Source organism: Taudactylus pleione, unplaced genomic scaffold, assembly GCF_031769625.1.
Source record: "Taudactylus pleione unplaced genomic scaffold, aTauple2 ptg000462l, whole genome shotgun sequence".
Taxonomy (NCBI): Eukaryota; Metazoa; Chordata; class Amphibia; order Anura; family Myobatrachidae; genus Taudactylus; species Taudactylus pleione.
In genome coordinates, this window is record NW_028284864.1 from 846,960 (window position 1) to 874,204 (window position 27,245).

Below are 27,245 nucleotides of genomic sequence, written 5' to 3' on the forward strand. Positions count from 1 at the left end.
CTGAGTCAAACGATGAACAATTATCGTTCATGCGCGTTCACGTTTGTAGTTTGTAGTTCAGTCAGACTTGTCAACTGAATGATTTTCATTAAGGGAATATGCAAAAATCGTTTGTAGTTCAAAAAAATCGTTCATTACATTTTAAAAAATCTGACAGATAATCTGCCATAAAATCGTTCATAAAATCGTTGGTAACAAAATCGTTGTGTGTGTATGCAGTTTTATGCTGCATACGCACACAGTGATTCAGTAAATGAACGATTTTAGTAAGCGATTTTCGTTAATTTTTTTAAGGGAAAATGAACGAAAATCGTTTACTAAAATTGCTCACTTACTAAATGTAATGAACAATTTTTTTGAACTACAAACGAGTTTTGCATATTCCCTTATTGAAAATCGTTGAGTTGGTCAGTCTGACTGAACTACAAACGTGAACGCGCATGAACAATAATCGTTCCTCGTTTTTTAACTCAGAAAGTGAACGATTTTTTCAACGATTGAACGATATCGTTATCGATAATCGTTGAAAATTTGTTGTGTGTATATGCACCTTTGGCAATTAAAAGAAATCATAATTTTTTAGTTTATAAGGAGAAACTAGACAGAAAGTCAGGAGGTAATGATACAGTAAGGCACAGATAAAAATCCGCCGTACATTATTAGTTAACCCTATCCTAGTGATATCATAAAGCCTGCTACGTACGGTATTCGCCCGAATATGTCGCTTTTCACACGTATGTGCGTCCCCGTTATTTGCGCAATTCTATTGCAAAATACACAATGCGGCATTCGCCCGAAAACTCGTCATGGTGTTATATGAGAAAAATGCAAGTGAGAATGCGGAAATCAGCCTGTACCACAAAACAAATCAAACTAAGGTAGGGTAATAGTGTAAAATTGCGTTAGTGGCCATAACCAAAGGGTTTAAGGTGCATACACACGGAACAATATATCATTACAATATGAACGATAACGATATCACTCAAAGATATATCGTTCATATCGTTCCGTGTGTATGCAATGAACGACCAACCATGTGCGCTCCCGCTGGATGATAATGATATCGTCCATCGGGCATGCATGCGGGCCAATCTGGACGATATTGTGCATTTTCCATAGGGGTTTGCGATCGTTGGTCGTTCATCGTTGGTGATATCTTTGGTGTGTGGATGAACAATATCGTTCATCCAGCACACCAGGAATTTCAAGGGAGATCGTTCAGCGATATCGTTCCCTGAACAGACCGTCCCGTGTGCACCCAGCATTAGGGTTCTTAAATTGTGTTATATGCATTTTTCAATAGCTGTTAAAAAATGATAAAAAGCATCACATTTTGCCCAAAATAAATGCTACAGTTAAATTGGGGGTACATTAAAATAGGTGTAAGGATATTTTTTCAGCCATAACAGTGCATTTTTTTAAAAATAATTTAAAAATACACCTGTCACTTGCACCTGCAATCCTAAAAATTCCTGTCCCATCCATTCAGCCCCCAAAAATACCTGCGCCAGTACTGTAAACCCATTAAGGAAGGGGTGTCCAAGGGGTTCTAAGCGAAGTCCCAACATTTTCAGGCAAAAATAGGGATTTTGCACATCTATTCACCTGCTCTGGGATGGTGAAAACTTTTTGTGGCCTTTATCTAAGGAGAAATCGCACGTGCGAAAACCGCAGCAAGTAGGATAGCCCAATAAGTCTTTATTTTTGCACGTTAGGCCTTTTTGTTTGCCGAAAAACGGCTATTTGCGGCTAATGGGATATGGCCCTTAAGGTGAAAAATGTAAAGAACATGGGCAGCTGGTGACTGTCATTATCCTGTCACTTTGATGGCAGTTTCGGACCTCGCCATATTGATACAAACCTTTAACAAACAACTCGGTGAAGCACTTCTCATCTCCAATCACACACTGGTAGGCAGCATCGTCAGCCAGCGAGCAATGGTTAATCGTCAGAATCCTTTTATTACCAATGCTCTCAAAGATATACCTAAGAAATTCAGGGTACAAATGGGTCAGTACATAGCTTATGACTTACAATCACAAACACCCGTATTTCTAGATGAGAACCAATGGAAAGCTGTTAATAACTTAAATAACTGAGCAGCTGACAATTCTTTCTGTTCAACAATAAGGCCGGTATCCAATTAGCAGCGAAAAAGTTTGTGACGCAAAAAAACAGGGTTTTTGTTTTACGATTTTCGGGTCTTTTTCGCCAATTTTTTGGTGGTATCCAATTAAACCCCGTTTTTTACGTCCGAAAATTTTCTGTTTTTCTCACGAAAACACATAGGATCCACGAAAAGTCGTGGACCTATGTATTTTCACTGCCACAATCGGGAGAAAAATGGCTTCTTATCACGGATTTGGTTTCACCCCGGGCGAGGTAATTAGCCGCGGTAATTGGATACCAGCCTATGTCAGTAACAATAGAAAATACAGAACAAGAGTACACCGCGCGCACACTCAGTCAATCATCCTATTTATCAAGACCTTCAGCCCATAAATCAGGGGTGGGGAACCTTTTTTCTGCCGAGGGCCATTTTGATATATAACATTATTCGCAGGCACGGTGTAGGCCACGCACCTCCATGTGACGTCACACGAGTGCGGGCCCACAATCGCTGGTGATTACAGCATTGCCTGGAGCATCCTGAGGATGCTCCGGGGAGCTGTAAGGGCAGCGATGTGACCGCCTGAAGTGCTGCAGGAATGCCCCAGGCAGCACTGCTGCATAGATTCTGGTTGCAGGGTTCCATTCTAGGCTCCCTGTAAGCCAGATGAGGCTAGCAGTAAAAAGCTCCGAGGGCCAGACCAAATTATTCTGAGGGCCTTATACGGCCCCCCGGGCCTGAGGTTCCCCATCCCTGCCATAAATAATGCAGAGAAGTCACAGATATCTACTGCATTCGGCAGACAAATTGCAGTGTACCGTATACAATGTGTGAGGAAGTTGCTGTAGCGCTATTTAACATTCTCCTAAAACCAAACGTTTTGGGGCTCCCCCTCATTTGTGCATAAAATAGAGACTCCCAACACAGTGTGACCTAAACACAACATTAATAGCAACCTGCTCAAATGTCACAGTAGCACTTTCACATCAATACATTCCATCTAATATAATGACTATTTCCGTATTACTGAAACAACTGTTGTTATATGTGATAAATAATATTGGTAATAATAAATAAATATGACATTTGCTCAGCCCATAGACCAGATGCATGATTCCTGTTGAGTATTGATTGCAATAAAACAGTCGGGTTAGAAAATATTTTCACCAACTCCTTCAATCCAGTTGCATTAGAAATCTGGATTATAGGAATATATAATGATTCAGCAAGGAACGCAATGGTGCGTTCGCACGCAGCTGGCTGATGTTTGCAATCTGCGTATGCATATAAGACGCAGTGCGCGTGCGCCAACCAGGCGCTGCGAAGGGGAACGTGATCGCAGACAGAACGCAGACCTACCACCCAGTGATTGACAGGACGTACCGTTTGTGGGTGGTGACGGGGTGTGATCGTGCGAACGCTGGCGTGTCAGTGCGTTTCGACGCCGTTGAAGATGTGTGCATAAATTAGCCCCTGCCAGACCCTACACAGAGATGTAGCAAATTCTGCGGAGGGTCAGGTCAGCCACTATTCTGCGTATGGTTTTGATGGTTCGCAATGTTACCGATGTTTTCGCTATCTTGCGGCCTACTCAGGCTGTAAGTAAAGGGAGATGGGCGGCATTCTATTCTATATTGCTGAGTGTCTGCATCTTGTGCTGCGGTTGCCGTGCATATGCACTAATTAGCATATACACGCAGCGGCTGAGGGCGTGTGAAAGCACCATTGCGTTCCTTGCTGAATCAGGCCCATAGTTCCAAGTTAAGGATTTTCAGTGGAGAAAAATGGGAATTGGCTGAGAAAACATGGATGTATAGGAGTTCTAGGCACTATATACAGTGTTTTCTTCTGTCTGACTGAATATGTAGTGTACCTGCTGTACAGTTATTAGGTGTGCACTGTTTTAGCTCTATGCTAATAAAAATGTGCCTGCCTCCCAGCCAGGGCCGGAGGTAAGCAGACGTAATCCCGACAGCCGGCTTCCCGACTGCTTTATCCCGGCGAGGGTTAAATGACAGGCGTCTAAATCTAGACGCCTGTCATTTTACCGTCGCCGGGAGACCGGCGCCCGACATCCCGATCGAAGGATGGGGGGGGGGAGGGTTAGGATCAGGCACCCCCCCGGGAGGTTAGGGTTAGACTAGGGGAAGGGAGGGTTAGGGTTAGGCACCCCCGGGGGGTGGGGGGACTTAGGGTTAGGCACTCCTCTGGGGGACTTAGGTTTAGGGGGGGTTAGGTTTAGGCACTTAGAGGGGGGATTAGGGTTAGGCACTGGGGGGAAGGTTAGGGTTAGGCACCCCTAAGGAGGGTTAGGGTTAGGGGGGGAGGTTAGGTTAGTAAATACTTACCTTGGGACGATCGGGATTTTCAGCCATGTTGGCCAGCCGCTGTCGGGATTTGAACTGCCGGACGCAAGTAATTCATACCGATTCCGGGCTGGATGGAGGGGGTACTGAGATATACTGAGGTATACTGGCCCTAATACCACAGCTTAGCTAGCGACCAGGAGGCCGCACTAAAAAAAAAGAAGTGGCCGCCCTCATTCTGAGAGAGCGATCGCTTCTTGCGACCGCCTCTGAATGAGGGCCTCTGTGTGCCTGCAAGGGCAGATTTGGCTCCACATTGGCCAGCTGCTCTTTATCTGACTTAGGGCCCCATTTACTAACAAAATATAGCCCCTTTAGCGCTCGCCAAAGGGGTTACACCATCTTTCTGTATTTAGTAAACAGCGGTAATCTTAGATTATCGCTGTTTTTTCAGCATCGCTCTCACCAGATGGTGAGAGCGTTGCAGGCCCCATTACTGGCAATGGAGCATGGCGGTGCCTTTTCGGCTTCAGCGAAGCCTTCCAGGCACCGCCGGGTCTCCGTGTCATGCACATGAGCAGACGGACCGTTGTGCATGCGCATAACACTGGAGCCCCGTCGCTGGCAGCGGAGGATCTCGTCGAGGGCGAGGACTTCGCAGGACCTCACCGGAGGGGTAAGTATTACTAAATACCAGTGGAATTTTCGTTTGTATCACAGGGATAGTAAATTAAAATTTCCGCTGGTATTTTAGTTCGTTAGTAAATGGGGCCCTAATTCTCAGATTTGGTATAAAGCAGAGGATAAGACTAATAAGGAGTAGTTTACTCCTGTATCACGTGACTTGTTCTGCATACCAAACGGACCAATTAAAGGGGGAAGAGGGATTGCAGTGTCCTCTTCTTCCTTCAGCTGAGTTGCAGAGTCTGCAGGTTCCAGCTGTAGACAAGTGGGGGAGCTGTGAGAGGCATATGGGTGGGTCTGAGGTTCCATTTACTAGTGGTACTAGTAGTTATAAGGTAGCTCTTATATGGATACTGGGCCTGATTCAGAGCCGCTCGTAAGCGGCCGCTCGTTCGCTCCGAGCGATGTTTGCCCAACTGCGCATGCGTACGGATCGTAATATGCATGCGCGAACCAGTCAGTGCAGCCGAAAATCGTTTTTGTTCGCTAAATAGCGAATGCCTGCTATTTTGAGTGACAGGAGGAGGCGTATGTGGGTGGTAACAGGAGAAGGTGTTTGAAAACGGGGAGTGAAGATCCGAACACAGGCGTGCTTAAAGGTCAAAACGGGCGTTTTATGGGTGTGCATAATTAATACAGCAGCGTCATTGACCACGTCACTGGGTTATTTTATAGCCAGAACTGCTCGCAAGATTCTGGTAGGAAAAACCAACCACAAGAATAGCGAGCAGTTCATACGCTGGTCGATGTACTCGATTAATCTAATAAATGGCGGACATGACGTAGGATGCTAGCGGCCAGGGGGCATATTTTTTCAAAAAACAACCGCAAGTTTTGTTCGCTCGTTCAGAAATAGAGGCGTGAACAGTCCGCAAAGAGCGAACGGTTCATTTGAATAGCCACCCCTATTTTCTGGACGAACGACCGCAAATAGCGTCCGGCTCTGAATCAGGCCCACAGTGTTTTATGATTATATCAACATTACACGCAAAGGGTAACATTGATTTAACATTCTATCATTGTTACATAAAGTGTGAAGCTGAAGCTCAGAATAATATGGCAGGATACTCAGAATAATAATTGTTCATGGGATGGAGTAGTAACCTGTAACCATTATGGTCATGTGCTGAGCTTTGAACTTTAATAGAGGTGATTATAATCATTACATCTAAAACACAGTTCTAATCAGGATACATAATATATCACAGAATTTATATATAGCCTTTAGTGGCCTAAGAGGAAGAGCCCTTAAATTAATATAGGGTTAACCTCAGGGCAAATGACACATGTTGTGTCATCAACCATATTAGGATAAATAACCAATAAACAGCAGGATATGTATCCTCTAATGATACCTCCTATGTCCGGTCATACTGAATATAACTGACTATTATTGCCACATAGTCATAGGATAACACTTTGTGTTATAAGATAGGATAACACTTTGGGTCTCATTCAGACCGCTCGCAAGAGGGTTGATGGTTGTGCATTGCGCACGCGCGGTGTGCGCAAGCACCGTAGCGAGTGAGAAATTCACTCGCTCCAGGGCTCGCTACAAACGTGGTGGCTGTCGATGTTGATCGACAGCTCGCCCCATTTTGTAGGCGGGGTGGGGGGGTGGCTGGACAAACAGAGGCGTTCCTGAAGGAACGCCTGCCGTTTGTGGGTGGCCCTACTGACATCACCAGTGATGACAGTAGTTAGCTTCCGGCTGTATTATAGCCAAAAGCTCACTGGGCTTGGGGCAGACGAGACCCTACCACAAGGGTCTCGTCGCAAGCCTGATGGTCGCGATGGTCCATCACCTGGCCACTCACAAAAGCTGTGGGTGGTCACCCACAGCTTAGCGAGCGGCCAGGAGGCCGGCTTTTAAAAAAAAAAATCGTCCGCCCTCATTCAGAGCGAGCGCTCGCTTTTTGTGAGCGGCTCTGAATGAGGTCTTTTGTGTTATAAGATGTAAGAGCATCTCGTCGATATTTCCTGAGAATTTATAGACACTTAGGGCCTGATTCAGACCCGCTCGCAATGTATCCGCTCGCTGCACATAGACAGCCCAGCAGAGTGAGTGACAGGGGAAGCTGTGTGTAGGTGGTAACAGAGGCTGGCCATTATAAATGGGGGTGTGGAGGTGCAAACGCAGGCGTGCCTGATCATCTCAACGGCGTTTTAGAGTGAAGTGCTCGCAGTGCTTGCGGCAGGGTATGGTCAACTTCAAGCGCTGCGATAGCAGCCGATGTACCGATGGTTGCATACGCTTCCTGGACATGACGTGCACAAGTGGGCGTCTTAAAACAGGCTGGTGGGTGTCTGCATACACTATGTGACCACTCTCTAAGAAATACTGGGCGTGCTAATGCATTGCTGTGCGATAGCACTGCCTACACATCGTGCGAGCGGCTCTGAATCAGCCCCTTAGTTCAATAATAATACCCAGATGCATAAATGAATTAATGATAAAGGCATTGTAGGGTTATTGATACATAAGGACTTACATAATCACTCGGCACAACTAGATTCCACAGTCATACATTTTATTGTAACAATTAAAGTCCATGTGGACAATCGTTATTGATTTTGATTTATATTTTGCCTTTAATAAAAAAGTATTAAAAGTTATGTTTTAGAAGTTACTATTAGAATCCTGAAGACAACTGTGATATAAACATTATTATAAATCTAAGAGTGCCCTTTATAAGAATACTTGTTCCCTTTTTGTGCTTGGTAATATTATATTTATTCTTTGGAGCACCTCCCCTCACAAAACAAATTGATTTATAATAAGAGGGGAATATATTTTCAATTCCTGTGCGGATACATTTTTGTTAGTGGTACAGTCTACCAGCACTCCATGTACTATAGGTTCAGTCTACCAGCACTCCATTTACTAGAGGTTCAGTCTACCAGCATTCCATGTACTATAGGTTCAGTCTACCAGCATTCCATGTACTAGAGGTTCAGTCTACCAGCACTCCATGTACTAGAGGTTCAGTCTACCAGCACTCCATGTACTAGAGGTTCAGTCTACCAGCACTCCATGTACTAGAGGTTCAGTCTACCAGCATTCCATTTACTAGAGGTTCAGTCTACCAGCACTCCATGTACTAGAGGTTCAGTCTACCAGCACTCCATGTACTAGAGGTTCAGTCTACCAGCATTCCATTTACTAGAGGTTCAGTCTACCAGCATTCCATTTACTAGAGGTTCAGTCTACCAGCACTCCATTTACTAGAGGTTCAGTCTACCAGCATTCCATTTACTAGAGGTTCAGTCTACCAGCATTCCATTTACTAGAGGTTCAGTCTACCAGCATTCCATTTACTAGAGGTTCAGTCTACCAGCATTCCATTTACTAGAGGTTCAGTCTACAAGCGTTCCATTTACTAGAGGTAAAGTCTACAAGTATTTCATGTACTAGAGCAGTGGTGTCAAACTCGGGCCCTCCAGCTGCTGTGGGACTGCATATCCCAGCATGCCCTGCCACAGTTGTAGCATGCCCTAATAGCAAAACTGTGGCAGTGCATGCTTTGATGTGTAGTTCCACTGCAGCTGGAGGGGCCCAAGTTTGACACCACTGACCAGAGGTTCAGCCTATGTGCTTTCCAATTACTAGAGATTCAGTCTACCAGTATTCTATTTACTAGAGGTAAAGTCTACCAGCATTCCATTTACTAGAGGTAAAGTCTACAAGCATTCCATTTACTAGAGGTAAAGTCTACCTGCATTCCATTTACTAAAGGTTTAGTCTACCTGCATTCCATTTACTAGAGGTTCAGTCTACCAGCATTCCATTTACTAGACGTAAAGTCTAGGAGCATTCCATTTGTTAGTGGTACAGTTAACCAGCATTCTATTGACTAGAGGTAGAGTCTACCAGCATTCCATTGACTAGAAGTAGAGTCTACCAGCATTCCATTGACTAGAAATAGAGTCTACCAGCATTCCATTTACTAGTGGTACAGTCTACCGGCATTCTGTTTACTAGTGGTACAGTGTACCAGTATTCTATTTTTTAGAGATACAATCTACCAGCATTCCATTTACTAGTAGTACAGTCTACCAGCATTTCATTTACTAAAGGTACAGTTGTCCAGCATTTCATCTACTAGAGACACAGCAGATGAGGATTCTATTTAATAGGTACTGTCTACCAGAATCCCATGTACTAGAGAGGCACAGTCTATCAGCATTCCATCCACTATTGCAACAGCCTACTAGAATTCAATTTACTAGAAGTACAGTCTAACAGCATTTTGTCTACTAGAGGTACAGTCTACAAGCATCTATTTATTAGATGTGCAATAAGTTATGTTTTACATCTACTAGAGATACAGGGCCTGATTCAGCAGTGCATGCTAGTGCACTGCTGAACGCAGATTCCCGATGTTTGTGAATCTGCGCAGGTGCCAGACTCGTTCCGCGCATGTGCAGAACGGGCCTGTGAGGCCACACACATATTGGCAGCAGACTGTCAGTAATTGACAGTCTGCTGCCATTTGTGGGCATGGAGGGGGCGGCGATGCCCTCAGTTTTTTTAAACGGAGGCCTGTCGCTGCCATTGCGCGGGAGGGAAGAAGCCAGGATCTCTGTCGGCTGATAGAGATTTCCTGGCCTCTTCCCCTAAACAGCGGCGGCTGGCTGCAGGATCCCATGGGTCACCACAGCCGGCCGATGGTATGCAGATTAACTGATGCTGCGTTGGACAACGCAGCTCGGTTAAGTAATGCACAGGAGGCGTGATGCCTCATTACCATATCTGCAAGGATCGCAATTGCAAAGCTGCCTGCGTGCACTACATACTGCAGTATATGCCTGCGTGCAGCTTTGCAATTACGATCCTTACAGAAGCAGGCCCACAGTCTACAGGGTTCCATTTAATAGAGGTAGAGCCAACCTGCATCCCATGTACAGTCTACTAACATTCCATCTACCAGAGATACAGTCTACCAACAATTACTTTAATAGAGGTACAGTCTACTAGCATTCAATTTACTAGAGGTACGGTCTAACAGCATCCATTTTATTACATGTGCAGTGAATTATGTTTTCCATCTACTAGAGGTACAGTCTACCAGCATTCAATTTACTAGTGGTACAGTCTACAGTGGCAAACGCAGGATTTCTAGAGGGGGGTTTCCAAATGCTCAATTTTAGAGTGAGTTCCAGTTCATGAAGAGGGCGTAACTATCACTTAAGCAGCTTTAATATGCATCATACAAAGTGTATTGGGTGTCATAATTCCAGCGTATACAAGACCTGTGATCACAGTATGCCATTATATGCAGAAGTAGGGCCATTCTGTCTGAGCTGAATTTATTTCAGATGTAGGCACCATTCCAGAGCATTGGAGCAAGTCCAGGAGTCTGGCGGAGCAGCAGAATATCTTAGCACTGCCCTGGACATATATGTACATATTGGTCTTGTTATGCACTAGTGTATTATTATATAGTATTAATAATTAAACCTATGGATGGTCTATAGCAGTGCACCCGTAACAGTGCATGTTTTCCAATATCTCCGAGTTGGTGCACAGGTGTATTTATTACTGACTGACACATGTTAAAATATCCAAATGAGGTGCTAATTACTTCATTTGTGATACTGAGAAGAACATGCAGCACTTGTAAAATTCTATTATATTACTATTTCTATTGTTGTCATGGTGTGGGCTGGGGAGGGGCTTTTTCCAGGCAACCGGAACCCCCCCTGCGTTTGCCTATGGTCTACTAGCATTAAATTTACTAGAGGTACAGTCTACAAGTTGTACATTGTGTCTGCTTTTTATCTACTAGTAGTGTAGCGTACAGGCAAAATAGGACAGATACTAAATTGAACGTATGTGGCCCATATTGCATGGATATAAAGCATATACAGTATGTGCCCGTATGCAAAGTAATAAACATTTCTCCAAATCTGCGTAAAAGGTAATGTAGTACAAAAATGCATAGTAAAATATGACACACTAATTAGTGATTGATGTCGATCAGTATTCTACAGAAAGCCTATACCCAGAAACCCCCCCCTCGACCATCCTTATCTTTTTTTCAGAGACGGAGATAGCCTGGTCTCCATCTCTCCACCATCCGCAGGCCACCCATGATCGGAGCTGCCTGGCCGCTGCCTGTACAGCTGTCAGCGCTTGTGCGTCAGGTGCTTTCATACCACCAGACGCGGAAGCGCTGATAGCTGAACCAGAAGTGGCCGGGCAGCGAGCAGCGATCACAGCCCTCCCAGAGGGAACTAGAGGGAGGATCATCACGGCCACCCAGCAGCAGCAGCCCGGCAACTAGGGTGTGTGTTAGTATGCAATGTGTGTGTATGCTATGTGTGTGTGTAAGTATGCTGTGTGTGTATGCTGTGTGTATGTGTGTGTGCTGCGTATTTCACACACACACACACACATATGAAATATGGAAACCTACATTACAGTGAGAAATGCTACATTACAGTGTCACAGCCGCTGACAATGTAACGTAGTATGTCACATGCGGATACAGCCGCAGTCACACACAGAATATAGACATGATGCATATCATTTTAATCAGCAGAAGCTGCTTGTGCATTCTAATCGCATTGCTGTGCAACTAAGATGCATTTGAGGGGAAAAAGTAGCATGAAAAGACGCTCGGCGCTATAGAGTCACACCAAGGCATGGCGCGACTAGAAGGCCTGTTTAATGCGAAAGGAGGCTAGATGTATGAGGACACATCTGTACATGAGCTTGCATTGGTACAATTACATGATACATACAATACATACATACTCACTCTCCTGAAACTGCCGGGAGACTCAAGATTTTTTGTGGGGGGTAACCTATCCGGCTCCCAGAAAGGTGGGCCACCCTGCCGCATTCTGAGCTCGCCCCCAACCCGCCCCCTGAAGTGGTTGGGACAAGGGGCAGTGATGGTAAGATTTCCTATTAATCGCATCATCGTAGCCCTGCAACCTCCAATGAAAACCATCCATGGGGGCGGAGCCGTGATGATGCTATTTGTGATGCCCCAAATGGGCCGTCCTCTCCGGGGAACTACCAGGAAGTATATTATGATTACTATTATTATTATCTTAGAAATATTCAACCTGTGACTGCGGGGACACAAAGGGTAAGGAAAGCACAGTGGTCTACACGAAAGCCTTCACTGAGTGTATTAGTGTCTATTACTTTGCTATTTTCTGCTGAAATGCCAAATAATGCAATAGTACCAACTATAGGAATTACATGATGTTCTACATAATCATTGACTCATGTACTGATATAGAGGCTACAACACCCACACAACACACCCAGGATGCTTATGACACAGATATACATTTATAGAAATTATTAGATAACTTACTTGCTGAATGATTCATGAGCCAATTTCCGGTCAATCGCATGGCGGAGGCACAGGGAGAAAGGAGAAGACAGGGTGAGATAGTAGTAGCAAATTTAAAATCATCAGCTTGCAAACTAGAGTGAACGCTGTATAGTTCTATGGATGTACAGGCTGGTTCCACCTACTAACATTGATATACTGTATATGTGATATATTTAGATTACGCGCCTGCCGTGGGATATTGGCTACATTGATGAAAGTTACTTGTACACGTGTAACCGTTACCACGCGATTCTCTCCTCTCACCTGCCACTGACACGGATCTCTTGGCCATTCTTCATCCATTTGACCTCTGCATCAGGATTGGCCACTTCCACAATTAACTTCATTTTCTGACCCTTGTCCACTTGGTAGGCAGGGTCCAGCTTCTTCAGGAAAGCTAAAGGAAGAGATGATTGGAGAGCGTTACAATAATGATAGGGCTGTATCATGCTCCATTAACAACAGAACCTGTGGCTTTAGTAGGATCTGTCTCCATTTCAACCAGTGCCCAGAGGGACAAAAAGCTGTTTAGTTAGAGGGAGGAAGGAGTGGGTTTGGAGGGCCGATTTAAAGTGCCAGACCTCACTTAGCCTTGCTGAATATGGAGGAGGAGATAGAGCTCCAGGCCCTTCTGCTCTTCCATGGAGCCAGCTGATTCAGATTATGGGGAGAGGAAAATGACCGAGGAAGACCAATATTCTAATGGCCTTGTGCAGTCACACCCACTCACCCAGCATCTGCTTTTTCCAAAGCAGTTGCACTAGGGCCCAAGGATCCTCTCGGTGGGCCCGTTCAAACCAATCACAAGTAGCAAAAAAGGCCCATTTGTTGAAATGAGGTAATAGAAGAGAACAGTGGGCCTGATTCAGACCCGCTTGCAAGCAGGACGATGGTGGTCCAGTGCGCACGCGCGACGTGTGCGAGCCCCGTAGCAAGTGAGACCTTCATTCGCTCCGAAGCTTACAGCAAAACGGGGCGGCTGTCGATGTTGATCAACAGCTCTATTAGAGCTGGAAGTCCACTTGGCATTGCGAGTGCTGAGACCTTACCACAAGGGTCTCCTCACAATGCCGATGGTTGCGATAATCGCAACCATCGCCAGGCCGCTCGCACAAGCTGTGGGTGGTCACCCACAGTTGTGCGAGTGGCCTGGAGGCCGGTAAAAAAAAAATAGGGACGCCCTGATTCAGAGCAAGTGCAAGCAAATAGCGCGCGCCTCTGAATCAGGCGTGTCCTGTAGTAGGCAATGCTCCTATTTGCCCCAGAAATTAAAGAGAGCAGGGATTGAGGAGTGGGAAGATTACATCGGCAACAAATGCTGTCAGTAATAAATATTTTAACCGCCTGTGGTTTACACAGAAGTAGGCAGAGGAGGGGTTGGGGCAGCTTGGGGGAGGAGCATATTTTATCATGAGATTGTCTGGATGACTGTTGGGAAGTAAAATAAACTTCTGCCCAGTGTAGTCTAATCAGTGTCGGACTGGGGCATGAAGGGCCCACCAGGGAATGCAATGGTAGGTGCACAAGCTTAAGGGCTGTGACTATCTACCAGAAGGGGTGTGGCCAGCCAAAACAAATGGACTTGGCCAACCATTAGAGAGGACATGCAAAGAACAGAGGCCCTGATTCAGAGCCGGATGCTCTGATAGAGCGCTCGCTCTGAATCAGGGCCGTCCCTGCTCCTTTTTGGAGCGGCCTCCTGGCCGCTCGCATAGCTGTGGGTGACCACCCACAGCTATAGCGAGCGGCCAAAATGATGGTCGCGATGGTCAAGACCATCGCGACCATCGGGCTTGCGACAAGACACTGTGGTAGGGTCTCATTGCCACAAGTCCTGGAGTGCTTTTGGCTCTATCAGTAGGCTTTCCCATGGGAACGCCTCTGTCTGGGCAGCCACACCCCCGGCATGCCCACCAAAGGGGGCGTGCTGTCAATCACCATCGACAGCACGCCCCCTTTTTGTGCGAGACCCATAACGACGGCTTGGCCGTCGTTATTCGGGTCTCGCGCATGCGCACGACGGAGCCGGCTCCCTGATGCGCACTTGGGCAACATCGACACGCTTGCGAGCACTCAGCGCTCGCGAGCGGGTCTGAATCAAGCCCAGAGCCCCTTTATAAAAAAGGGGACGTGGGTGTGTCAGCTCCACTCATTTTGATTGGCAGGAGGGCTAATCTTAATGTTGTTTCCATAGAAACAAATCAAGCACCCAAGTTCATCCATGACCCTGCACCACCCCTAGAGCACGGGGTGGGCCCCTCAGGCTGTGGGGCCCACCGGGGATTTCCCCTGTACCCCTGTGGGCCAGTCCGACTCTGAGTCTAATTCATGTGATGGAGCATCGGGACTCCAAAATGTTTAACTACATTGGTCAAAGTGTTTCACAAAACTTGGAGGGTGCAAAATGGGTCCCATCAAAAGTATAGGGATGAGTTCAAGTTTCCTGCTACTGAGACTGCTCAGAAAATTCAAACCTTTTAATGGGGAGCAAAAAGCTGCCAATAAACAAGCGTATTGCTCCCTGACTGACCCTTCTACATTCCCGCCAACTCGGGGCCTGATTCAGCAAGGAGAGCAGTTGCTTATACGCAAGCAATGGTTGATCCATTCGCACTGCGCATGCGTATGCATCGCAGTGCGCAATGCGTGAACTAGGCAATGCGGTAGGAATTGCGATCGCAGAAGGTATGCAGACCAGTGGCAGAGTGATTGACAGGAAGTACCGTTTGTGGGTTGTGACAGGGTGGGGTGGTCGGGCAAATTAAGGCGTGCCAGTGCCTTTCAACGCCGTTGCAGGGGCGCGCATAATTTATCCACTGTGATACCAGATGCCATAGCGTGCGCAAAAGTAAGCAATTCCTGAGTAAGGTCTGGGCTTCCCTAACTGTCAGATGTTACTCGATGTTACCGATTGTTTCACTATGCTGGTCAAGTATATGGATGTAAGTAAGGGGAAGTGGGCGCCTTTATGTCAGGCTGCGATTGCAAACATTTACATATCACCGCTGATATTAGCAACTGCGTAGCGTGCGTATAAGCAGAATAGCGATTCATAGTGAATCAGTCCAGTGGACTCCAGGAAGAGCCGATCATCCTCCCTCACCCCTCCCACTTCCTAGTGATATGGGAGGGATGGGGCCCGATGATTTGAATCTCAAATAATGACATCAACTTGGCCCCGCCCTCTTCACAGACCCATGATTTGCAGTATTATACTGCGGGGGGGCTGGGCCTAAAGATGGGTCGCACCCACCCGCACAGTGACAAGTTGGCAAGGATGGGAATAATCTCATCCCACAAAATGAAATCACATTTCTCCACAGTGCAAACCTACTGTAGGAACATCCCTGATCCATCTGACGTCTCCTGTCAAATGGTAACTTTAGCAGCCCTGTAGACTCTACCACCTAGGCCCGCTAATTCATGTGTTCCCCCATAAAAACGGACTACAGTAAATGCCAAACACTCATATATATATATATATATAACAGTTGGCAATATACAAACTATTCTCAAGAATCAGAATAATATACACATTTTATGGGCTTCAAACCCAAAGGAATGTATTACCGTGGCCTCAATTCTAGCACACTCTAGTGAGGTTATTGTATTCAATTTGTACTGGTGCAGTGTACAATATGATTGGCTCCACCATATGTAGGTGACACTTATTTATGTTAAGAAGGGTTTCTGGGTAACATTCTTCACCTGTGCTCTTCTTCTCCTCCTTCTTCATCTTCTTGAGACGTTTGAGGAGACCACGCAGATCAGTGATACCATACTGGAAAGCAATCTTCTCGTATTCAGAGGGTGGTGCCTGACGGAGGATGTCCCAAACGTCCACATCTGGCTCGACTTCCATCTTTGCCTCATTGCTGTCAGAGAAGATCATGTCAACAAGCAGCCAAGGTGGCCTCTGGCCTCTGACGAGGTCAAAGATGAAAACCTCACGGGTGAGCATTGTGCCACCAAGTTTTGAGGGAAGAGTCTGTGACAATTATGTGCTAACTTTGTGTTTAGATACAGATTTGTACTAAAACACTTCAACCAACAAGATATTTGCTTTCATTGTCTTTCTTGTCTAGACAAATAAAAGCTTGTTGCTGATTGGCTGCTGGAATTATAGGGCAGATTGCAATGTTAGTAAATAACACTCAGTACCATATGTCTATGATACATTGGACAGTTGATTTACAGAGGGGAATTGCTAAATGTATTGCTGCACAAGGATTGGAAGGATGTGAGCTACTGTACAGAATTTAGTTACAAAGTAATAGAGCTGCTGTTTACTTGTAATGAAGTTGACCACAAATAGAACCGTTTCATAAACCAACGTGCTTTGGCTGCGGTTCAGATAAGATCTGATACTGTATTCCTATATATATATTACACTGTAAATTGCAATTAGCACATGTGTTTACAGGGGATATTAATCTCACAGCACTTCATGTTGTTAAGGACAGTAAATCCTGTTTTAAATAGGAGGCTGAATACATCAATCACATGAACGCTGCAAGATAGACAATGTAATACTCTCTTCTTATTAAGACCTGCCAACCTGCTTCTATTGTCTCTCCCTAATCACAATTAATGTACAGGGCCTTTTGGCAGCATATTAAAGCTGACATTTTGCTTGACAAAGTGTTCTGAACTGTTTCTACCTGGACTCTGGGCCTGATCCAGAGCCGCTCGTAAGCGGACGCTCGTTCGCTCTGAGCGATGTTCGCACAACTGCGCATGCATATGGGTCGTAATGCGCATGCGCAAAACAGTCATTGCGGTCACAAATCGTGCGCTCGTAAAACAGCGAGGGGCTGCTAATTTGATTGACAGAATGTACCGTTTGTGGGTGGAAACAGGGGAAGGTGCTTGAAAACGTGGGAGTGGAGATCCGAACGCAGGCGTGCCTAACAGTCAAAAGGGCGTTTAATGGGAGTGCATAATTAGTAAAGGAGCGTCATCGACCACGTCACTTGGTTGTCTTTTAGCCTGAACTGCTCGCAGTGATAGCGGGAAGAAAATCCTACCACAAGCACTGCGAGCAGTTTAGATGCCTTTCGATGTTCCCGATTAATCTAATAAATACCGGAGATGACGTGTGATGCGAACGGCAAAGAGGCGTCTTTACAAAATAGCGAGCGCATTTTTCGGAAGCTCGCTCAGACATAGAGGCGTCAAGACACCGCAAAGAGCGAGCGCACAATTTAAATATCCCGCCCCTTTTTAAGAACGAGTGTCCACAAATAGCGTCCGGGTGTGAATCAGGCCCTCTGTTGATGGGTTTATCCTCTAGGGGTTAGGAAGAAGGCCTTAAATAGGGTAACAATACTGTGCTAATTATAACTGTGTTTGACTTTGAACTCTAACGGTTCCTGATCACAGATCACCTCCTGACCTTATTGGAAGGCCATTGTATGTTCTGGGTCTTACCGATTTACTGAACGCAGGAAACTGCTGGAGTCGCAAAGAGGCATTCAGAAAAACATGCATCGGAGACAGCACCCGCATCGCCGGGGGCAAGAGAGAGCAAGACAAGTCAGTGCAAGGCAACCATCAAAACCATTGTTCACTGGCTGAGACCAGGCAGAGGTAGACAGACATTCAGACATGATATCTCGGACATGCAGTAGATAAGGCAAACTAGTACAGTACCATGGCATGCAAAGAGAAAATATGGCAAATAGGAGCCCATGCAAAATATGGGTGCAAACGTAGTAGCAATACAGCTTGGGTGCAAGAGGAACCTCAGCAGTGTGCATACTATGCAACAGACAACTAAAAGCATTAGTAAAAGCATTAGACACCATTCAACTCTGTAACTGTGACAGCATCTCTAGCTTACTGTATAATGGGGGGGGGGGAAAGGGGGTGTTTGTGACTGACAGGTGCTGCAAAACAATTGCATGTACCCACTTTTGTGCTTGTAGCACCTGCTTTATATATAAATTATGGCAAGTGGAAATAAGCTCCTGCCAAAGTAAAGTCTAGAGGAAGTACACAGAAACTGTATATGTATGCAATAGCAATCGCCCTACCACTGCCCCTACAAAGTGGAATTATGTGGTCCATGATGAGACCCCACCTTTCTAGAGATAAAACCATGAGAGACGACACTTGAAGTCTCACGATGCTCCAGCGGTCATAGATTGAAGTAAATTACTGAAGGAGTTTACATTCAAACTGTAGTCTGTAAGCCCTGAAGCACCATGGGACCACATAGGCTGGCAGGCGGTTTCTCCTGGGGTGATGTGCTTGGGAACATTATGATTCTATTAGAAATGTGAAATCCATGACACTACTCTGAGATACAAGAGATGTGAAGGGAATCGAGATGTCTCTTCAGTGTGGATACTGTGAGGAAAGGTTTCTCACTGGCACAGGTGCAATAGTCACTGTGAGGAAAGGGCTCTCACTGGCACAGGTGTGCTGGTAGCATTATTGCAAGAGTCTTCCTGAATGGAGTGTTCTAACACTCTAGACATTGGCTCAATTATTCTGTCAAAGTTGGAGCAGATGATTATAGTTCCCAGTATTATGAATGATGTGTTTCGATGGTCATAGCCTGCTTCATCACATAGGAGACTTGTATAATGATTAGGGATAATATAAAGGATAACCATCCGTAGCTGCTCTGATAGGTAAGACGGTCTCACCTAACAGAGCAGTCATGGATGGTTCTTGATGTACTTCACTGCTTATTATACAGTATGAAGATTAAACTGCTCCAGGTCACTTTATGCCATCTGGAACGCATCATAGAAGTGTCCTATCTGTTGAAGTGGGCCGCAACCTGCAAAACATTGTCATTTATATTAGTGGGAACTATAATAGTTTTTATGAACTCCAATTTACAGACCCTTCAACATGACCCGTTCCGTTAGGTACAAAATACTCTGCTCCTGGACTTCCTTTAATGTATGATTGCAACCACCTGTGTTGAAACACCTTTCTCATCAGTTAGCTAGTTTAACACAGGTGACTGCAATCATACATTAGATGGGAAGCCCAGGAGTAGAGCATTTTGTACCTGATGGGAGGAGGAATGTTAGAGGGTAGGAATTTACTCCAACGTTGGCGGAATAAATGAGTATTGAACAAACTGCTGGAGTGTTGGAACACTTTATTCAGAAGGACTCTAACAATGATTGACTCTGCCAGTTGATGGAAGTTTATTGAATGTAATTCCTCTAATATTATGAATGTTCTCTTCACATGACAGAATTTTACTTGCAAAGTGAGCATGCCTGAAAAAATGTCCATTTGAGCTCCGAAATAAGCTTGTGAACCCCTAGAACTCTTCCAAATTTCCCTATAACATCCACCATGTGAACACTCGTAATACTTACAAACCACCCTAAACTGCCCATCGTACACTTGAGATCTATGCCCCCCCCAAATGATTTTCTGCAATGCTGCTTTCATAGCCAGAAACTAACATGCAATGTGTGTACAGTAACATGGCAATATGTTTTTTGTTGGTCTCTGGCCATTGCAGTCTCAGCGACATAGTTGCAACACATGCAATGTGCAAAATCTCTGTCATATCCAGAATAATGCAGTGGAACCCAACTGTATCTACACATTGTTGTGACATGTTAAAAAGCACTCATATAGGAGGTCTATGTACTGAGCCTTGGAGAGAGATAAAGTGGATGGAGATAAAGTACCAGCCAATCAGCTCCTAACTGTCACCTTACAGGCTGTGTTTGATAATAACAGTTAGGAGCTGATTGGTTGGTACATTATCTCTGTCCACTTTATCTTTCTCCAAGGCTTAGTACATAGACCCCTTTGTCACCTAAAATATTGACGGGAATAACATATCAATTATCCTTGTAACCTAGACTGACTCACAACACATCGTGTCACTAATTCCTGGTCATTTCAAATCTACATATTGAGTCATTTCACAAAATAGCTGTCTGCAATTACTAACCAAATGCTGGACATTAACTCTTAGTAAACTGATAAACGGAATTCTCATAACAATTAGTTTAGTCCAAAAATGACTTACTCTACTAAGGTGTTGGTATTGAGTACACATTTAAATATTAACTTATTACAGAATGTGTTGGAATTAGTGATATATTTACTAAAATCTTCTAAATAGAAAAAGTGAAGGTGATGCCTAATGAGATTCTACCTATCGTTAATCTATTCCATTTTAGAAAATGATAGCTAGATTTTGATTGGTTACCATGGCAACACATGCACTTTTCCTTTTTTTGAAGTTTTAGTAAATCTCTCCCTATATTTATGGAATCGGTGTGTAATGCTGGCGCATCAAATACCGACAGCGGCAGCCCGACAGGTCGAAATTCTGACTACAGAAGGTAAGTACTTTAACCCTCCCCTCTCTCTACCCTAACCGTCCCTTAGTGATGCCTAACCCTAACCTCCGCCCAGGGCCGCCAAGAGCCAAGGCGGGCCTCGGTAATAGGAGGCGTGGCCTAATCTCGGGAGGCGTGGCCACGCTCCCTTGCCGAAAAAAAAAATATATAAAAGATTTGCAGCACCGCGAAGCGGCGCTGCGCGCCGGGGAGGGGGACGCTCTGAGCCTCCTCAGCCCGGTGCAAAGCCAGGGGGGCGCGATCAGTGTGATCGCTCCCCCGCACAGGCATAGGAGACTGCTGTGGCTGCTACTCAGCAGCCACGAGCAGTCTCCAACTGCAGCTCAGCACACGCTGTGTGCTGTGCTGCTGTGAGGGAGGGGGAGGCGGCGCCGGACCCCCGCCGGGCCCCCGCCGGGCCCCTCAGGAAGCCCGGGCCAGGCTAATCTGTACCCGTTCCCCCCCCTCTCGGCGCCCCTGCCTCCGCCTCTAGTGCCTAACCCTAACCTCCCCCTGTTAGTGCTTAAACCTAACCCTCTGGAGGGGGTGCCTAACCCTAACTCCCACTAGTGGTGCCTAACCCTAACCCCCACTAGTGGTGCGTAACCCTAACCTCCCCCTGTTAGTGCCTAACCCTAATCCTCTGGAGGGAGGGCCTAACCCTTACCCCTAAAAGTGGTGCCTAACCCTAACCCCCACTAGTGGTGCCTAATCCCCCCTTTCCCTACCCTAACCCTCCCCGGGGAGTGCCTAGCCCTAAGTCCCCCCGGGGGTCCCTAAAGCTAACCCTCTCCCCCTGTGGCTACACGCTAAGACACACGGTTTACCTTCATTCGGTAAGCCTGGTGTCGGGATTTAGTAGTGGGGCTATTGTTAGGCGTCGGGATTTTGATGCCTATCTTTGGTCCCATGTCAGGATGTGGGTGTCGGGGCTATCCCGCACGCCTGTATCCTGACTACATCCCGCTCTTTAATTCAACATGAATGGGAAACCGCCAGCACTACATCTAAAGATGGTTACACACTGACAGATATATTGGTCGATCAGTTGATTGGCCGATATATCTGGTGCCCATCGCCCAGTGTGTACCAGCAATATGTCTGAACGACGTTGTGGGTCCCATGGACCTGTGAGCACCCCACTCCCTGCACCCATTATAAATAACCCCATGTATACAGCAGTTCTATAACATGGACATTGAGCTATGATTGAGCTATGATTGAGCTATGAGCTCTCTGGGATCCTTTCTGCCACCATCTCACACATGTTTTGAAATACAAAAGCTCAGATCGAGCCCTAGATATACCAGCATAGCCTAGATAATGTCATCTAATATTCATCTAATGGTTCCAGAGCTAATTATCCAGAGCAGCCTGAGAAAGGAGTCTGCTATAACTTCAACTTCTACTTTGATTTTGTTTGTTAAATCACTTGGTATACTGTAACTCATGTTCTATCTATAGCTCATTACTTGTAAAATACATCATATACCTCATGTTACAGAAATGTTCATATAGCTCCCCCATTCTTGCTATCAGTCCATGGAAGTAGCCACACACCCCTCTCTGCCCAGAATGCTTTCTCAATGCTTCTGCCGTCTACCTCTTTCCCATTCAAGCTGTGCGGTGACAAGAGATATTTTTGACCAGCTGCCAGAGAGGTGTTTAATATAGTAACACAGCTTCTGCTCCAGACTATGATGTACACTATCCTATTACTCACTGGTTGTCAGGAGAAGGACAGCTGCATTACGTGCTTCTCTATAATATCTCCTCATCTATCTATCTATCTATCTATCTATCTATCTATCTATCTATCTATCTATCTCATATCTATCTATCTATCTATCTATCTATCTATCTATCTATCTATCTATCTATCTATCTCATATCTATCTCTCTATCTAGTATCTATCTATCTCATATCTATCTATCTCATATCTATCTATCTATCTAATCCAGGGGGTGTCAAACCTGGTCCTTGAGAGCTACTAACACGTTTTCCAGACCACCTACAGTAGCTGGAGAACAGGTGTAGTCATTACTAATGCCGGGCATACACTATACAATTATCGGCCCGATCCGCCCGATATCAGCGGATCCCCCGGATAATTATACTGTGTGTGGGCGACCGAGGGTAAAATATTGATCCAATATTGATTGCCCAGCATGCCCGTCCGATGCAATATTTTGTAAGTTAAATGTCGGCCGCATCAGGCAGTGTATGGTAAGTCGCGGCCTCCCGATAGACATTTCCCCTGTTCCTTCACAGGGAAGAAACGGGGAAATGTCTCCTTCCCGGGCCGAAGCACAGATATCGGGGCCAATACACATGGGATATCTCACAGTGTATGTCCGCGATATCTGCAGGGTGGCAGGCTGCCAGATAAAATGCCTGTTAGACCGACAGACATTTTATCTGGCAATGTATGGCCGGCATACTGTCACATTTTCAAACATGTGGTGCATTCATTCCTAACCGATATTCTACAGATCCACAGGTGGCCTGAAAAACATGAACTGTTGGTAGCTCTCAAGGACCAGGTTGGCTATCCCTGATCTAATCTATCTATCTATCTATCTATCTATCTATCTGTCTGTCTGTCTGTCTGTCTGTCTGTCTGTCTGTCTGTCTGTCTGTCTGTCTGTCTGTCTGTCTGTCTATCTATCTATCTATCTATCTATCTATCTATCTATCTATCTGTCTATCTGTTATTAGCAGAACCGAGAGGTGAACTAATCAGCAGGAAATGAGTGGCGACATCCGCTAAGCGTTACTAAATGCATATTACTGGCCTCCAGACATCAGTCAGAGCCACTGGCATAGTCAGTTTGGCTGAAGCGTCAGTAAAGCTCTATCATGCAAACAGCGTGCACATCACTGAGAACTTACTCTCTATATGCATCATGACGGACAGAGAAAAATAAGGAAAAAATAATTACGGGAAGAAAAAGAGATGCAAGTGTAAGATGATTAAGTGTGATAGAGAAATAGAAAGAACGTACAATTATAGATATGAAAGAGGTGCATAAACATTGTGAGTGTATAATATTAAGAGAATGCAGCAAGCAATGCAAGAGCGCAGGGTGAGAGGAATGCAGCAAGCTTTGCAAGAACTCAGGGTGAGAGGAATGCAGCAAGCACTGTAAGAGAGCAAGGTGAGAGGAGTGCAGCAAGCATTGCAAGAGCACAGGGTGAGAGGGAAGCAGCAAGCATTGCAAGAGCGCAGGGTGAGAGGAGTGCAGCAAGCATTGCAAGAGAGCAGGGTGAGAGGAGTGCAGCAAGCATTGCAAGAGCACAGGGTGAGAGGAGTGCAGCAAGCATTTCAAGAGAGCAGGGTGAGAGGAGTGCAGCAAGCATTGCAAGAGAGCAGGGTGAGAGGAGTGCAGCAAGCATTGCAAGAGAGCAGGGTGAGAGGAGTGCAGCAAGCATTGCAAGAGCACAGGGTGAGAGGGATGCAGCAAGCATTGCAAGAGCACAGGGTGAGAGGAGTGCAGCAAGCATTGCAAGAGCACAGGGTGAGAGGAATGCAGCAAGTTTTGCAAGATCGCAGAGTGAGGTATGCAGCAAGCACTGCAAGAGAGCAGGGTGAGGAGTGCAGCAAGCATTGCAAGAGAGCAGGGTGAGGTATGCAGCAAGCATTGCAAGAGAGCAGGGTGAGAGGAGTGCAGCAAGCATTGCAAGAGCGCAGGGTGAGAGGAGTGCAGCAAGAATTGCATGGGAGCAGGGTGAGAGGGATGCAGCAAGCATTGCAAGAGCGCAGGGTGAGAGGAGTGCAGCAAGCATTGCAAGAGCGCAGGGTGAGAGGGATGTAGCAAACACTGCAAAAGCGCAGGGTGAGAGCGACGCAGCAAGCTTTGAAAGAGGGCAAGGTGAGAGGAATGCAGCAAGCATTGCAATATAGCAGGGTGAGAGAAGTAAAGCAAGCATTGCAAGAGAGCAGGGTGAAAGGAGTGCAGCAAGTAGTGCAAGAAAACAGGATGAGAGGGATGCAGCGAGCTTTGCAAGTGAGCAGGGTGAGAGGAGTGCAGCAAGCTTTGAAAGAGGGCAGGGTGAGAGGAATCGGGCAAGTATTGCAAGAGAGCAGTGTGAGTAGTGCAGCAAGAATTGCAAGAGTGCAGCGTGAGAGGATTGCATCACGTATTTCAAGAGAGCAGGATAATAGTGAGGCAGCAAGCATTGCAAGAGCGCAGCCTGAGAGGGTTGCAGCAAGCTTTGAAAGAGCTCAGTGTGAGAGGAGTGCAGCAAGCTTCGAAAGAGCTCAGTGTGAGAGGAGTGCAGCAAGCTTCGAAAGAACTCAGTGTGAGAGGAGTGCAGCAAGCTTCGAAAGAGCTCAGTGTGAGAGGAGTGCAGCAAGCTTCGAAAGAACTCAGTGTGAGAGGAGTGCAGCAAGCTTCGAAAGAGCTTAGTGTGAGAGGAGTGCAGCAAGCTTCGAAAGAGAACAGGGTGAGAGGAGTGCAGCAAGCTTTGAAAGAGCTCAGTGTGAGAGGAGTGCAGCAAGCTTCGAAAGAGAACAGGGTGAGAGGAGTGCAGCAAGCTTCGAAAGAGAGCAGGGTGAGAGGAGTGCAGCAAGCTTTGAAAGAGCTCAGTGTGAGAGGAGTGCAGAAAGCATTGCAAGAGGAGTGCAGCAAGCTTCGAAAGAGCTCAGGGTGAGAGGAGTGCAGCAAACATTGCAAGAGAGCAGGGTGAGAGGAGTGCAGCAAACATTGCAAGAGAGTGTACGGTGAGGGGGATGGAGCAAGCATTGGAAAGAGCTTTGCAAGCAAGGTGGGTGAAATGGAAGCATTGCAATTAGCAGAAAAGGGAGAGGCAGCAAGCATGAGAGCTGGATGAAATGCATTGAGCGAGCCAAAGAAGGTATATAAAGCTATATTTAGATATATTGGGAAGAGAAAGCAAAAGCTTACAGTATGTACAGTTCTGGTAGGGAACAGAAAGTAACAAAGGCATAAACATGATAATGAACACCTTGAATCTATAGGATGTTACAAAACTCATAGCATTAGTACCACCTGCAATGTAGTGCTATCATGACAAGAAATATGGCTTTCCCAATAGTGGTCTATTGATAAGACAGTCTAATATCTCAGATAGCAAGATTTAAGGAACAAGGAACGTTTCCACATTATCAAGCTGTCAATCAAGGACAAGTACAAAAGTGCAAAACATGCTGGTGCACAAATCAGTCTGAGTAGCCCATTCAAAATGGTAATGCCTCAGGGCTGGTCCCATTGCCCCCGAACAGCCAAGACAGCCCCAACCTCACTCCACCTCTCGCACCACAATTTGCCGTATTGACAAAAAGAAAAAAAATGGAATCACCCGGTCTCCAGGCGGCCCCATCAGGCCAGCAGCCCACTGGAGCTCTGATGCAGGGGAGCCACCGTGCCGCCCCCACAAGGGATGCCCCTAGGTATATGCCTCACATGCCTAGTGGGAAATCCACCACTGAGGACTGCCCCTACATTCATTTACACATCTGCATTTTTATCCTAAATACTGCTGGGTTTAGACTCATTTGTGTTATAAATTAATTGTGAGAGTCAGGGGATATTAGGACTGTGGACCTCATTCAGAGGCGGTCGTTAGTTGCAAGTGGTCGCACTGAATCAGGGCGGTCGCTTGCATCCTGAACGGCCGCCTCCTTGTCGATCGTTAAGCTGTGGGTTACCACCCACAGCTTAACGACCGACCAGGTTGATGGTCGCGATGGTGATCAGGAGACAGAGGAGACAGAGTGAAAAGTGATAAGGTGCCAGCCAATCAGCTCCTAACTGCCATCTCACAGGCTGTGTTTGAAAAATTACAGTTGGGAGCTGATTGGCTGTCACCTTATCACTTTTCACTCTGTCTCCTAACACTGCTTAGTAAATAGACCCCTAAATTTTTTTAAATGTGTGTGAACACGCTGCAACTGCCATAACCACCAACATTATAACGATTCAAATCGGACACAAGAGCGTGGTTTACTTGGGGGCATGTTTAGCACTTCAGTTTACAAGCCACACGCAACTGAGACCTCCCAACTCACAGACCCTCCAACATGATTCGGTACAAAATGCTCTGCTCCTGGACTTCCCTCTTAATTTATTATTGCAGTCATCTGTGTAATAACAATTAACTAGTTCAACACAGGTGACGGCAGTCATAAATTAGGTGGGAAGTCCAGGAGCAGAGCAGATGGAAAGGGTCATGTTGGGGGGTAGGAAATTACTGCAAGTAAATGAATACCGACTGCAAGACTAGTCCCATGAAGTCCCGCCGAATAGTTAGGAGGTATGCAACTAGTTGCATACATCCCATGTGGGTGTCTATGTTGCATATGATGTGTCTGCATACAATGCCTCTACCCTGAACTCAGGGCCTGATTCAGAGCCAGACGCTCTTTAAGAGCGCTCGCTCTGAATCAGGGCGTTATTTTTTTTTGTTGCGGCCTCCTGGCCGCTCGCTAAGCTGTGG

The 27,245-nt window shown here is 45.9% G+C and overlaps 1 protein-coding gene across 1 annotated transcript in view; it reads right to left on the reverse strand.

Annotated features, from left to right (window-relative positions):
- The window catches only part of MYBPC3 (myosin binding protein C3), a 165,698-nt gene that overhangs the window by 98,994 nt on the left and 39,459 nt on the right, over nucleotides 1-27,245 (reverse strand). Inside the window, exons 9-13 of the mRNA XM_088448639.1 lie at nucleotides 17,886-17,909; nucleotides 16,164-16,330; nucleotides 12,720-12,852; nucleotides 12,435-12,437; nucleotides 1,862-1,986 (exon numbers count right to left, since the gene is read on the reverse strand). Coding sequence (XP_088304765.1) covers nucleotides 1,862-1,986; nucleotides 12,435-12,437; nucleotides 12,720-12,852; nucleotides 16,164-16,330; nucleotides 17,886-17,909 — 452 coding nt within the window. The remainder of the gene's footprint in view (nucleotides 1-1,861; nucleotides 1,987-12,434; nucleotides 12,438-12,719; nucleotides 12,853-16,163; nucleotides 16,331-17,885; nucleotides 17,910-27,245) is intronic.